General features: G+C 37.6%; 1 protein-coding gene across 7 annotated transcripts in view; it reads right to left on the bottom strand.

Annotated features, from left to right (window-relative positions):
• Positions 1-237: 237 nt before the first annotated feature.
• Positions 238-15263, bottom strand: part of Lhcgr (luteinizing hormone/choriogonadotropin receptor) — a 65021-nt gene continuing 49995 nt past the window's right edge. For 4 of the 7 annotated variants that reach the window (XM_078029234.1, XM_078029235.1, XM_040271114.2 and 1 more), the window contains 3 exons: positions 12177-12362; positions 8503-8583; positions 238-4144 (listed from right to left, as the gene is read on the bottom strand). In XM_078029234.1, coding sequence (XP_077885360.1) covers positions 2992-4144; positions 8503-8583; positions 12177-12362 — 1420 coding nt within the window. In that variant the 3' untranslated portion in view covers positions 238-2991. Of the gene's footprint in view, positions 4244-8502; positions 8584-12176; positions 12363-15263 lie in introns of all 7 variants that reach the window. The other 3 variants (XM_078029237.1, XM_040271115.2, XM_078029236.1) reach the window with 3 other exon arrangements.

Below are 15263 nucleotides of genomic sequence, written 5' to 3'. Positions count from 1 at the left end.
GAAAGTGAAAACAGTGGGGATACTTTGAAGAAAAGGTTATTTCTAATTATGAACACATTTATTGAAATCATGAGATTCTTAATTTACATTGCTTTTTAATATTTATTTTTTTAGCTGTAGTTGGACACAATACCTTTATTTTATTTATTTATCTTTAAGTGGTGCTGAGGATCAAACCCAGGGCCTTGCACGTGCTAGGTGAGTGCTTTGCTGCTGAGCCACAACACCAGCCCTTAATTTACATTCTTCTTTTTATATTTTTTTATTGGTTGTTCAAGACATTACAAAGCTCATGATATATCATCTTTCATACATTTGACTCAATTGGGTTATGAACTCCCATTTTTACCCCAAATACAAATTGCAGAATCACATCAGTTACACACTCACATTTTTACATAATGGCATATTAGTGACTGTTGTATTCTGCTTAATTTATATTCTTGAAGAAGCTAAAAACAGACCCTTTACAACAAATGTAATAAATGGAGTACAAAACACCAATACATTTTAAAGCTATTTATAACTTTACATGATTTATTCCAAATTGATTAACCCTTTTTAGCCAATATACAACCTAACAATAGTAATATTCAACATCACAAAAAAAATCAAGGCAGAAATATAAATCCATTAAGCATCTGATTTTTTCTATGATTTAGGTTTGAGAGATTATACAGCATAAGAATACACACACTGTCTATGGGACTATTACATACAAGAAATGCTTCTTGACAAGGACAGTTTTATATTCAGTTACAAAAGTGAATCAGCTTAAAAAATTATTAATCTGGGTGAGTAGTTCATTGGTAAAGCATCTGCTTAACATGAGCGCAACCTTGGATCCAATCCCTAACACCACAAAGAAGAAAAAATTCAATCAACTACTCTGTGTAAGGCTTCACAGAGTAGTTGAAGGATAAATATAGTGGGAGAAACAAAGTTGTAAAAGAGACAAGTGTATCAGAAATTTGTAACAGTTGAAATAAGGATGGGCTTGTAAACATAATTAGTAATACACAGTATAGGGTGGAAGCAAATGAGTGATATAGATGGCAAGTGCCATGGAGTCCAAAGAGAGAGACTGTTGTAGTTTATATAAATATTATTTGTACTCTATTTTATTGCACATAAGAGGTTCTTGACTATAGTGGATTAGCAAGGGAGTATATTAAGGAGAGTTTGATAAAGAAGATAAACCCATAGTTGGAACTTTAAAGGAAGCAGGATAGAGGAACAAATAAGGAATAAATTATTCATGTGATAAGTATAGGGGATAAATACATATATGGCATGACTAAGGAAAAGTAACTGGAACAATTTGCTACATGTGAAAAAACAGAAAAAGTGAGCAGATCTGAGGATGGATTCTAGAGCTCTCTGAATATTAGTCTAGTAGCTGAAACTTAAATTTACAGGTATTTTCAAAGTATATGTATGATGACTTTTGGGCTCAAACTATTTAACAATGGCAAAGTTAGTTATATTAAGATTCTCCACCAGAATAGATTTAATTTTTCATTATTTTGCTTTCTGCTTTTAAAAAATTTTCACTCAGTTGTTTTGATTCTGGGATTTATTATGAATAAAATGTATATATGTAGTTAAATAGCAACATGATGAATTGGTATTCTGCCATATTGCTGAGACAGATTCTAAAACACTAGCTTACAAGAGAGAGGACTACATCTGAATAAAGTAACTGTTATGGAGTTGAAAAGTCAGAAATGTGAAAAACGCATTATAGAGAAGAGATTTTATAAAGTTTATAGTCTTTTTAAATTTTTATTTGAATCACATTATACATAGTAGCACAAGGATTGAAAGAAAACTAGATGTGTTGAGTCTAGTTATGTTTAGATATGTATTTAATGAAATGTTGAAGAGCTGAAATCTGAAAATAGTCCAGATATCCATTGACATAGCCACTGGAATACTAATAAGTATTGAAAAAAACTGATTCATCAGTAACAGAAATGAATAGCAAAAACATTATGTTGGGTTAAAGAAGAAATGTACAAGAATGTAAACTGTATGATTCCATTATATGAAGTTCTAGAATAGGCAAAACTAATCTATAGGAATAAAAATCAGATTCATCAGTACCTTTAAGAGAGGGGATGAGGAACTGACTGGGAAGGGAGGTGATAGTGATAGTGATACTGTTCTGTGTCTTCATAGAGTTGTATGCATTTCCCAAAACTTTTTAAATGGTATATTTAAAATTTGTCCATGTCACCTAAAAAATTCATATGTGAACTTTACCTAAAAACAAAACAAAACAAAAAATAAATACTGAACTTTTGTGAAATTTTTTTTGCAGAAATTTTAGGACTGACAAGTGCTGAAGTCTTCTGCAAATTACTTTGAAATCCATAAAAAATAAACTCTTCTGGGAAGATGAAAATGTTTTGTTTCTGTGCTGCCCAGTATAGAAATTACTAGTCAGATGTGCTCATAAAGCACTTAAAATGTGGTTAGTGCAGCTGAGAAACTACAATTTTCATGCAACCTTAATTTAGCCACACATGGCTAGTGGCTAGAAGATTGCATAGTGCAATCTCTTGAGTGTGGCTTTCTAACTATTCGGGGAAAAAAAGACCAATTACTTTAAATTTCCAATCTGTTATGTACTATTGTTTTTATAGAGTGAAATAAAAATTAAAAGACTAAAATGAAAAAAATCAAAGACACATAAAATACCATCTTGATTTTTCTTAATATTAGGTTTAACAATTTAATCACTCTGTCAAAATTGTTACAAAATTTCTGAGCTGCCTCTGAATTTTATATCATCACATATCAATGACAAATAGTTCCCAGATTGGCAATGGTCATGGATCACAATTTGAACTAGGCAAAAGTCTTTTGATCAACATACCTAAGAATAAATAATTTTCTAAAACCAACTCTTTATATTAAAATTACTGGTTCAGGTAATTTTTTTTCAGACTTAAGTATAATTCAGTAATGCAATTACTGATGTAATAGTTAACACTCTTTGTAGCAGGTCTTGTCTAGGACAGCTGAGTATTGACAGTGCAATGTGGACAACTTCAAGGTCGACTGAGAAGGCTTATTTGATCCAGGGAAGCCATTTTTGCAGTTGGAGGTATAAGCAGAAAATTCCTTCCTTCTATAAAGTTCAGCCCGACGTTTACAGCAGCCAAATTTGCTCAGCAACAGAAAGAAATCCCTTCGGAATGCCTTTGTGAAAATTGCGTATAGAAATGGGTTGGCACAAGAATTGACAGGATAAAAGAGAACCAGTAAAACTTTAGAGTTGGTGACTGTGATAAGAGGAACTTTGAAGGCAGCTGAGATGGCAAAAAAAGAGATAGGTGCCATGCAGGTAAAGTCAGTAAAGATGAGGATTGCCATTTTCTTAGCAATCTTTGTATCTTTGTTGGTAGCCATCAGCTCTGGATTTTGAACTGCAAAATAAATTTTAATGTAACAAGCACAAATGATGATGAAGGCTACCACGTTGAGTATCAGGATAGTTAATATGTAGACTTGCGAGAGAGTGGTTTCCACATCCATGGGGAGGCAGATGCTGACCTTCATGTAATTGCTGACACCCACGAGGGGCAACATGGCAATCAGAGTAGAAAAGATCCATCCTCCAAGCATAATTGGAATGGCATGTCTCAATCGAAGCTTTTGGTCCAGCTGAACAGCATAGGTGATGGTGTGCCATCTTTCTATAGTGATGACTGTAAGGGTGTAGACTGAAAGTTCGCTTGCAAATACTGTGAAAAAGCCAGCAGCACTACATCCACTCCCTGTCTGCCAATCTATGGCATGATTATAGTACTGGCCTTTTGTCTGGGAATCAACTGAGGCAATGAGGAGCAGATAGAGCCCCATGCAAAAGTCTGCAAAGGAGAGATTGCACATAAGAAAACGGGGCACTGTCAGTTTGTAACGACTGGTCAGAAGAACAAAAAGGACAGTCAAGTTTCCCATGATGGCCAGAATATTAATTAGCCAAATCAGAACTCTAAGGAAGTCATAGCCCATAATATCTTCACAGGGGTTAAAAGCATCTGGTTCAGGAGCACATCGGAGAGTCTTTGGCAAGCAGAAACCATAATCATAGTCCCAGCCACTCAGTTCACTCTCAGCAAAGATAGCAGAATAACTGTAAGAACAATATTGGCTTGATGTAAACTTAAGAGATGTTTTTATGATTCTGAGTATTGAAAAAAGTTCAAGAATATCCTTATTGTGTTTTTAAAGCCTAAGAAACAAGAGAAAAAGACACAGCAGCCTCAGCCTTACATTTATTTGTTAGATTATCTGATTTGATAGAGTTCTTTAAGAAGGGAATGAAAAACCAATTAGACTATATTTTATATGTGTGTGTGTCACATTGATGCAAAGACTTAATGAAACTGTTTACAGAGGATGATTTTCTTTGGAAAACAAATTTAGAGGCATAATATATACTTTGCTAAATCTAAAATAATCCTTTCTTGGCATTTTCTTAGCTATTTATCTCATTTAGTTGCCAACCAAACTGCTATTAAGCTGTTTGTAGTAGCCCACAAATGGGATAGGAAGGTTGCAGTTTTAAAATCATCAGCTACCAGTGGACTTGTTTGACCTTAAGTCCCTGGCTAATAAAAATGAGGAATAGAAACCAAGGACAGATTACTAAAAACCTAAGAGAAGAGGATGAATAGTCATGGACAAAAGGAAGAAGTAGTGAAAATAGACATTTCTTAGGAATATGAGGCAAAGACTCTTCCTAGTGGAGGAACAATTTTACTTCTGCCACTCCATTCCAACCCCATTGCGACTCCTCTCATGTTTTCATCCTCTCTCTTGGGGCAGTTAACATTGCTTTTCTTCTTGACATCCTTTCTCCAATTTTAGCTCTCCCCATTCAAGCCTGTATATTCCTATTGGAATGACCTTTTCTAAGTTATCTTCAAGGTTTGGGTCTAAATTACTTCCTTGGTTGGTTCCTGTCTACTTTTTTAGTCTCATTTCTGAGAAGCAGAAGTGCTGTACAATACAGAGCATGGTCTCTGAAGGGAGACTGTCAGGGTTCAGGCCTGGCATAGCAGCCTCCAGGCTGCAGACAACCTAGAAAGTTAATTAACATCTCTGTGCCCCAAGTTCTTCATTTGCCAAATAGGGATAAAATCATACCTTCTTTGTTAGGGCTATGCTAAGAATTAAGTGCATTAAGATATGTATAATGTTTAGAAAAATTATTGATATAATACCAGGAATTCCAGTAGTTATCACTTGCAAATCTCCCATGCACTTTTTGTCACATGAGACTACTTGTAAGTCTCTGAATGAAGCAGTTCTATTGTTCATTCCTTTGTCTTCATATGTGTTGTTTCTTCTGCCTGGAATTTTTTTCCTTTCTGGTGATTTCCTCCTCATTCTTAAAGCCAAGTTCCTCTATAATGGCTTTCTTGATTCTCCTCCCCAAGGAGTTTATTATCTTTCCTCTCTGCTAGGTTGCACTTAGTACTATTGGGAGTTATCAAAACATATTGCAATGAAGTGATGATACATGTCTGTCTTTAATAGTCTCTTAGTTTCTAGAAGACAGGGGACTCAGGTCTTATTTATTTCTGAAATAACAGTGTTTAGCACAGTTTTGGCTCAGAGTGTCCTTTCAATAAATGTAGAGTGAATAAATCTAAAGCAAAACAATCCTGGCTCTGAAAGGAATTGATAGGGTACAGGAACAATGAGCATATCCTGCATGATGCATGTGGGCTCAAATCTTTTCTTATTACACTTTGCTAATATAATCTTGAGAACTGGAAAAGCAGGTGTAATTTTTCTGTGAAGACCATTACAAATATGTATTTCACCTTGGGGTCTCTCAAATTAGTAGTATTTTTCTCTTTGAACTTCTTATGTTCTGTATTAGGAGTATGTGTCTAATTTAGTGAGTGGTTGAAATAATATATTTGAGGAATATAATACTGAAGGAGGAAAAAAATAAAAAATGTTCTCTGAAAATTTGTGAAAATATCATGGAGACCAGTTTGGAACTACAGAAGGGCTGCTTTATACAGAAGGCTGCACAGAAACCTTATCTGTTTTGTTATTAAATATCTTTAAAAACAATACATTTATTTTTCTTCATATGACAGGCATCAACAAAATTATTTTTAATCTCTAAAGAGAAAAGATTGTTATAAAGAACTATTAAAATTAGTGTTAGGTCCTTACACACCATGTCATTGAGTCTTCATTTTATTAGGGAGTGACTTACCCGAGGTCCCTCTGGAGGACCGTGGCAGCATGGGGTTCCACATCCACTGTCCAGAGGCCCTTGCTCTACACCTCACTATCTGTTAGTGTTTTTCAAAGTGTGGTCCTCACCACCTGCATCAGAATCACTAGGACATTTGTTAAACTGTAGATTCCTAGCTTCACTCCAAGCAAGCCCTGATTCAAAATTTCTAGAGACAGAGCCCAGAAATCTGCAATTTAAGCAGGTTCTTTGGATGATTCATATAAAATACAGGCCAAAAATCAGGTAAAAATGTTTCAACTCTTGCTGTCTTGATTGCCTTTACTCCTTTCCCCTAATCAAAACTACTTCAGCTGCTAGAAGAAATAATTTAAAATTTCTAAAAATTCTGGCATGATTTCTGAATAAATTAAAATCAATAAAAGGTTCAACATATTCCCTTCCTCCTTCCTCCTTGGTCCTTTGTCCTTTCTTCTTTTGCCCTACCTGTCATATGTCTAGTAGTTTTTCTCCTTAGCCATTTGTCTTCAAACCAAATACCCACCTGCTGCTACTAACAAGTGTGTCCAGGGATGGCTCCTGAGGGAAGCCTGTTGCCTATTGAAAAGCCCAGCAGGGAACTGTCCTTAGTACTGGAGGCTATGACAGGGAATGTTAGTGGCTCACAGGGACCCAGTTAGAGGAGGCAGAAACAGTAGCACCACTGTTCCAGTTACAATTAAGAAAGAAAGGGAAAAGGTGGGAATTTTAGGATAGTGGGGTCAGCCACAGCAGTGAGAGTACCAATCTTATCTTGGAAGAACTGATAAGGCTTAGTGGCTGGCTTTAGACCCCAGAGACTAGCTCTCTGGTGGGAAATGGGAGGTAGGGGATTTATCATTAAAAATGTTTTCACAGGGAGCTATTTAACTTAGATTATGTATGATGTTGTGTAATTTTGGGGATGTGTAATTTTGTGTAATTTTGGGGATGTTAGAGATTAGGGGATTTGTCTTAAAGTAGCATTAGCATAGTACATTTGAGGTTGCACGCTTATTTGGGAAAGCTTGGGGTGGGGGCTGATGAAGATTATTGAGTGTGGGTTAGAGTTTCTCTTCCACCTACAAAACATCCCTTTGTGCCACCATTGACTGAACCCAGAAATGGTTTCCCATTGATGAGTATAAAGCCATGTGTTTGCCAGAGAGTCATGTGGAAGGTGAGTGGTATTGAGAAGAGAGGGACCAGTGGAGGAAAGGAACGTGGGAGGACAGAGTGTCAGACCCAAATGAAAGGAAACGAAGGAGACTGAATAATAAGAATAAAACCTATGCTGATGCTATCACATTCTTTTACAACTCCTATCACTCTTATGTTTCTAAAAGCCAAATGATATTTATGCTGCTGCTTATAGATGAGGGCAAAAGTTTCAAAAAGAAATTTATTGTTCAGCAGTCCCCACACATTGCAGGAACATTGCTGTCAAACTCTGAGGAACCCTGAAGCTCAGGCCTTCCCCACACAGCCCTGCTGCCTCTGTGTAACTCAGAGATTAATGGGGGTGGAGGAGAGAAGAGAAAAAGAATAGAAATTGGCAAGGTCTCTTAGAGGGGCACCTGGTTTTGTCTAAGGACACATGGGAGGACTAATAATATTTCTAAATCTCACTAAATGTGGCATAGGGACACTGGGATTATCTTTTGAAGTGTGCTCTTTTACAATTGAAGGTAAGTGAAATGCCAAGGCAGACAGTATTTAAAGCAGGAAAAACGTTAAAAATTAGTAGAATGGAAATGTAGCTCCTGTCCAGTGTATGATGGTGATGATGGCATTATGATTAATTTAATGCTTAGGGGTATAGTGGTCATGTATCCTAAGTCCCTTTGAAAGGAATTGGTTACTTTCAAAAGCTATGTCTGCAATCAGTTTACCTTTGTGGAATGCTGACCATGTGACTATTGAAAATTACTACAAATGAAACTTATTATTTAGATCAGCCTTTAGTGATATGCACATACCTGAAAATAAAACTAATTTTTAAAAATTTTAATTTAAATGTAGAATGAACATTCAGGTACATTTTAAAAATAGGCTTCTTAAAAACCATTTAAAATACCTGTACAACTAGATGCTACTTGCAAAAAGAATTTTCCATTTTAAACTATTAAAAAATATCTTGCAAACAATACCTTAACCAATACTTTTATCAAAAGAAAGTCGTTGGTACTGATAATAAGGCGCACACAGAGTAAGACATGGCTTCCTGAGTTTCTTTGCATGCAAATACTTACAGTGTTTCATTATTTGGTTTTCTTACTGTGCTTTCACATTGTTTGGAAAAGTTTTCAAAAATGGAAAATGAAAAATTCTGTCTGAAAGAGAAGAAGTAAAAAAAAAAAGCAATTGAGCTTTTGGTTTTTAAACTAAACCTAATCATGTCTATTTATGCTTTGTTCATCCAAGTTCTTTACCTAATACACCAGGGGACATTTTCTGCACCATTGTCCTAACTGAAATGCTTCCCGAGGAGAGAGTAAAGCCTTCTGAGTTGTTATTAGTGCTCCTCTAGTTTAGATAGAATGCTTCTGAATGCTAAATGTTTTGTGTGGGCTCCAGAGATAAAAACTCTTAAAATTGTCATAGTGAATTAAGTTTTCTTTTTTAATGCTTATTAAAAGCTACCTTAATGGTCTATTAAAGTTTGCTACTTACCAACTCTCCTGTCCATATTGGCCTTGATTAATAATCATTCAGAGTTTATGACTTTGAATTATAACAGAGACTCTTCTTGTAAGGATTTAAGGATGTTTGACATGACAGATCAATGTGAATTTTAGTTTTTTGGGTTTTTTTTTTTTTTTTTTTTTTTTTTTTTTTTTTTTTTTTTGCTTATGGGCAGAAACCTATGTGGACGCTGCCTGCACTTCCATCTTCACCTCTAAGAAGTTTAGCTTATGGAAAGGGGAGAAATGCCAAGAAAACCAAAGAAAGTGTGTAAACTTGCCTAAAGGAGTATTTACCTAGGGATGAAACCTATGGCAGGGATAAAAATGAATGAAGAGTTGGGATAAAGGAGAGCAGGCTCCAAGAGCCTCAGCTTTCACTGAGGAAGAAAGAGAAAGGCTGTCCAATTACAAGGCTGTCCTTGTAATTCTAATCAAGAAAGACTGGACATTTCTCTTGAGCTGTTCTTCTGCAGTATCAATGAGACAGTTCCTTGTAGAAATAACTTTGTACAAAAGCAGAAAGTTGGGGAGTATGTCAGAATTATTTGATGTGCCAGACTTTCAAAAATTAATCAACTTGTTATTTTGGGTTATGATTGTAAATTCTTAAAATGTATCAAATATGTGTGTGTGTGGGGGGATGGTGGATGGATTCACATGTTGGCTTTGAGTATCTGACACTGAGAGCTCTTTTGTGGAAACAAATCCACAGTTAACAAGATATGTGCTTGTTCTTGGTCTTTAAATGATAATATTAGGTACTGTCCACTCCATCTTCTTTAAAGTTTTAATTATAGATACCAAAGAAGTCTTGGGAGCCATCTGCCCAGGCAGCTGTGTGAGTTGTCCAGGCAGAGGGATGACTCAAAGTTTGCACCAACATCTCATAGGCCCTACTTGAGGTTCTCCATCCTCACTGTTATCTAAGGCTTTAAGCTTTAGGGTCACAGAAGGAATTAGTTAAAGCTTGTAATTCTAATCAAGACAATCTCTGTGTAACTATGTTCTCATCTTACCTTGATGCTGGTCCATAATTGTGCAATCCTCCCCCAACCAGAAATAGTCTCTTTCATCTACTATAATAGAAGTTTTAAAGTTTTACAATTTATTACTTTCAGAAGGGATGTGGCCTCTACACCACATAGTGTAGGTATCCAGAATCAGCTTTACCATACCTCAGCATCTCTATTTTCTCTACACTGGTCACTCACCAGCTTTGGTCACCTTCAGCCCATCCTTCACCCTGCTTGCCAGGGTGATAGTTTGTGAAAGCAAATTTGAGTAATCTTGCTTTAAATTATTTATGCCCTTCTATCCTCTAGACAACGTTGGCTGGCACTCAGAACCCATCATGGCCCAATTCTCAATGGCTTCTCTCCTGACACATTTTCCTCCACACACCCATAAGACTTCTTGTTCTGCTTTTTCTGAATGACATTCATCTAGTGTCTCTTGTATTTATATTTTTATATGACAAATTCCATCTTCTTGGCATGCTTTCCCCCTCTTCTGCTCTCCACAGCTCAGCACAAATCACCTCCCTTAGGAAGCCTTCCTTAAACCCTGCTACCATTTAGAAATTGTTCTTCTGTGCTACCAGAACATTCTGCTTTGTTCTCAACTATGTTATAACATCTGCTATATTCTGTGTAGATATTGGGTTATTTGTGTGTTGCCCTATACTCTGAAAATTGGACTGAACTCTTACTCATCTTTTCATCTTCAGACCTGGCCCAGTGTTTAGAACACAGTAAGTGTTCAATTAATGTTTGTTGAAGCTCAGTTAGTGGTGCATAACTTTGAACACAGCAAGTGTTTTGTCTTCTCAGCTCAGTTTACCTATGCAAAGCACACATAATACATGCTGGTTATAAATAAGTTATAAAGAAGTTGAATCCAAACAAAACCAGCAGCAGCCTGGTGTCACTGTCTCAGTGCCTTATTAATTGATTGAGAATATTTTCATAGACTGCAGTAATAATCCTCCAACACTCATGAGTTGTGTCCCATTAGTGGATCTTGAAAACAGTAGAATGCATCATGACTGGTAGTAAAAACAAACATGAAATAGAATGGAGTAAGATGGAAAGTATCAGATTATGTCACATATTTAAAAGTTACATATTGCTTTGCTTTTGTTTTATTTCAGTTACATATATGATAAGTGTATTGGCTTCAATACAAAAAAGGTATTTTTTTACTATGAGTCTCAGTCAAAAAAAAATCTAGAAAACAACCCTCTAAAGGAGGGAATGAAATCTTACCATCCTGTCCCCCATTCTGGAATGAACCAAATCAGTAAGATGCAGTTTACTGGACATAAACTAGCCAGGAGCGAATGCCCTGTCTGTTTGCATGCTACGTTAATCCTTAGGGAATTTGGCTTTCTTTTTGAAATGAATGATGTTCTTCAGTGAGAAATAACTTTAAAAAACCCCTTCTATAGTTTTTTTTTGGTCCATATTTACTAAAAAATAAGATATTAGCTAATTTTTACTCTTCTTAGCCTACTTCCCCCACTTCTTTAAAGATGATGCTCTCTGATGAGGATTGGAACTAATTGATCTTTGAGATGCTGGTTTTATACTTCATTTTGTAATTGCTAAAGTAGGTATCATTCAGTTAGCCCAGAATTGATCACTGAGGTTTTGTGGTTACAGGGTCAGTAAGTGATTTGGCAGCACTTTTTTTTTTTTTTTTTGTACCAGGGATTGAACCCAGGGATGTTTAACCACTGTGCTACATTCCCAGTCCATTCCCAGTCCTCTTTATTTTTTATTTTGAGACAGGGTATTGCTAAGTTGCTTAGGGCCTTGCTAAGTTGCTGAGGCTGGCTTTGAACTTGTGATCCTGCTTCAGCCTACCAAGATGCTGTCTGGTGTGTGCCACCATGCCTGGTTGGTAGCATTTTTTTTGTGAGAAAACAGGGGAGCTCATTTTCTTCTGTATCTGAGAGTGACCTCGTGATTATGGAATTGGCCTGGAAGGCAGGGAGTAAAAGTAGAGAGAGATCCCCATTAGTTGACTATCTTGAGAGCTGAGTCTCTGCCACATGGGTTGGCTTTACATTTTGTTTTTTACTTACTCTTAATATATTTTTTTAAAATTTTAGTTGTAGATGGACACAATACATTTATTTTACTTATTTATTTTTATGTTGGTACTGAGGATCGAACATAGTGCCTCATGTGTACGAGGCAAGTGCTCCACCTCTGAGCTGCAACCCCAGCCCTACTTACTCTTTGGTTGGCAAGTTCCTAAAGGCACAGCAGTGGCTGGGGTAAGTCAGTGTGGCATCCACGAGATTGGTGAATTTTTCTCTCGATGGCAATTTTTTTAGATAATAGGATGATGTGGCAATTAGCGTCTGAATGGACTCCAGGCCATAGCTTGGCAGGGCCTGTAATTTGGTGGAAGAAATATCCCTGAACAATAAAGAAGGAAAACGTTTTTATTTATTTATTTTATACATCTTATTCAGAGAACGAAACCTCCCCTCAATAGTCTGTCATTCTAAGTTGTTAGAACTCTTTTCTCCATTTTTGTTTTTCCTTTACTTCTCTTAGTTACCCTTATTAAGATCTGAATTCAAAAAAGTCATTCCATGGGTGTTTTTTCCTTTCATGTGCACCCCATTATTCTTTTCAAGATTGAGTGTAACTCCTTGTACCTGCCTTGAATCTTCCCTCTCTAGATTCCCTTCTCCCATTCTCTTTCTCCCTTCTTCCACTTAGTAGAAGTGAAATAACTACTTGCTTTCTGAGAGAGTGGACACATGCAGTGACATCAGCTTTTTTGCTCATTCCTGGGGTAAATATTCAGGACTTTGATGCCTTTGATTTATGAAGCCCTGCAGGAGAGGTTTTCATGAAACCTAGGCTGGCTACTTCATTAACAGCCGCCTTGTGGCATTTACCATAATCTGCCTGGGAAACTGAATATTTTCTAGTGGCCAGGCTGGATGCATCTATCCAAAGTAAGCAAACACTTCTGCCATGTAAGCAGAGCTGTGTGGAAGGAAGTCTGGGGCTCTGCAAATAACCTGAACTCTTCAGTTTTACTAGATTTGAGGCCATGTCCAAGAAAATAGCAAACGTGTAAAAAATCAGGGAGAAGTCAGTGGGAATTCAAAAATTCTGCTCATTTTCTAAATACTTACTACTGGTGCCCCTTGAGACTTCCAGCAGTACAGCACCCCTCAGCAGTCTGACCCAGTACTTGGTGCCCAGTGTGTGGGAGGGGATCAATAGGTGATGGATGGAACATGAACTTGACAACATGGAATGTGACTGGCATAGACAGCAGAATTTACCTCAGGAGCTTCAGACTTCCTACTGCTTCTATGTCCTGGTTGATTTAAGTAAACCAGTATTCTCATTCTGCTTTACAGAGTTAACATTTCAGCTGTGTTAGGGATTGAGCACAGAACTCTTCGCAGTCTTGCTTTTTTTTTCTGAGTGTGTATGTTTAAAATTAGGATCTTAGAAATGGCAAGACCTTATTACAAAGGAAGAACACTGAGAGTGGATTTTCAGTCTCAGTGACAGATTGGGGTAGGGGGAATATAATATTGAGGGGCAGAAAGGATGCTTCTAGACACCATCTCAATCGTGGAGGTGCAATGAGAACTCGATCTTGGGAATGAAGAGACCTAGGTCTAGCCCCACTGTTCCAAAAATGACAGCATAGGTACCTGCAGTACCCATAGTCATTCCTAAGCAGCCCACCAAGCAGCTCTTCAGGACTGTCACTCAGGGCTCTTCCAGCCACCCTAACAGTCATGTTCTGTACTGAGCCAGAAGCAGCACGCTGTCCAGTGCCAGTGGGGGGTGGGTAAGATGGGGAGTATTCAGCCAGCCTGCAAGACTGGTGTCTTTCTAGTATGAGGACATGTAGAAAAGATCTCTTAGGGCCTAGTGGCCAGAAGCTGGGAGACAACAGAGAAAGCAACAGGCAGGAAGCACCAGCTAGAGGGAGCCCTGAGGTTGAATAGTTAGGATTGATTGCGGCAAAAGTCGGAGAACAGAAAGAATCCCAAATTTTAGTGGTGGGTGTTAGGAAGAGCCAGAGGTTGATGGGGGAGGAAATTATATTCAGAAAAAATAGCCACTGGAGCTAGGAGTGGAATTGGTAGTTGTGGGAGCTAGGCAGTGGCTGGATAGAAAGTAGAGCAGGTGTGGGTAGGTGTTTGGACTTGACAGCAGAAAGAAGTAGGAAGTGGACAAGAGTTTGGGGTTTATAGTGGTAGGAGAGAGTCCTGGGTTGATCCTGGCAAGATCTAGGATATAAAGAATAACTGGGACAGTTCATGTCCTTCTTCTGATCAAAATTATGAAGCCTCCCCATCTCACTTAGAGCAAAGTTAAGCCTTTTAGTGGCTACAAGATCCTGTGACCCTGCTTTTTGTCACCTCTCTTGATTTATGTTCCCTTACTCACTCCTTTGCCATGCCTCCTTGTTATTCTTCAAACACACAAGGCAAGATTCTGCCTCAGGGCCTTTGCTCTTGCTGTTCTGTCTCCTGAAATGTTTTTCTTCCGGATACTCACACAATTTGCTTCCTCACTCCTTTCATACATGTTTGTTCAACTGACACTTTTTCAGGCACTCTTCCTTGGCCATCCTCTTTAAAATGGTAACTCTGTCTCTCAAGAACTTCTTTCCCGCCCTCTAGCTGAATTTTTCACCTCTGTAACTGACACCATGTGGCTTCCTACATGTCTGTCTTTCCCTATTCTATAAAGGAGAAGATGTTTGTCTTGTTTCATTCTGTGCTATTTCCCTGTTGTGTAATCCAATGCCTGGCACATGATTTGAGCTCTTAAAGGAGTTGTTGAACAAATGAATGAATGGATCAACAAATAAACTAAGTTATCCTGCTTTTTAGCACATTTTTTTACATTTTAAAATGACCTATTTATTGCTTTGCCTCTTTATTGTTGTCTTCCTGTGTGACTGTAATCTCTTTAAGGACAGGGACTAGAGCTGTTTTGCTCAACACTGTCTCTCCATCCTGGTGCTTGGTGAGCAGGAGGGGTTTGTTGAATGAATATCAGCTCACTAGAGTGGGAAGTAATGGACTGCACCTTTGTGGAGAGGGTGAAGTGATCTCCCAAGTTAGAGCTGGAGAGCATCTGGAACCTTGTCTCTCTGAGCCCTGCCTGCAGCTGCAATTCTCCTCTGCAGGATGTTTCAGGTTTTTCAAGGCTTCACCAGACTACTGATTCGATTTCCTTTTCCTCCTAATTTTCCCACATGTCCTTACCCTAAACTCCTATAAACTGAGAAGCATGGCTCAGTCATTGTATCATCTGAGAGTGTGATAC

Source organism: Ictidomys tridecemlineatus, chromosome 12 (assembly GCF_052094955.1).
Source record: "Ictidomys tridecemlineatus isolate mIctTri1 chromosome 12, mIctTri1.hap1, whole genome shotgun sequence".
In the NCBI taxonomy this organism is placed as follows: Eukaryota; Metazoa; Chordata; class Mammalia; order Rodentia; family Sciuridae; genus Ictidomys; species Ictidomys tridecemlineatus.
The sequence above is the reverse complement of the archived record's forward strand: the minus strand, read 5'-3'. Positions and strand labels throughout refer to the sequence as shown.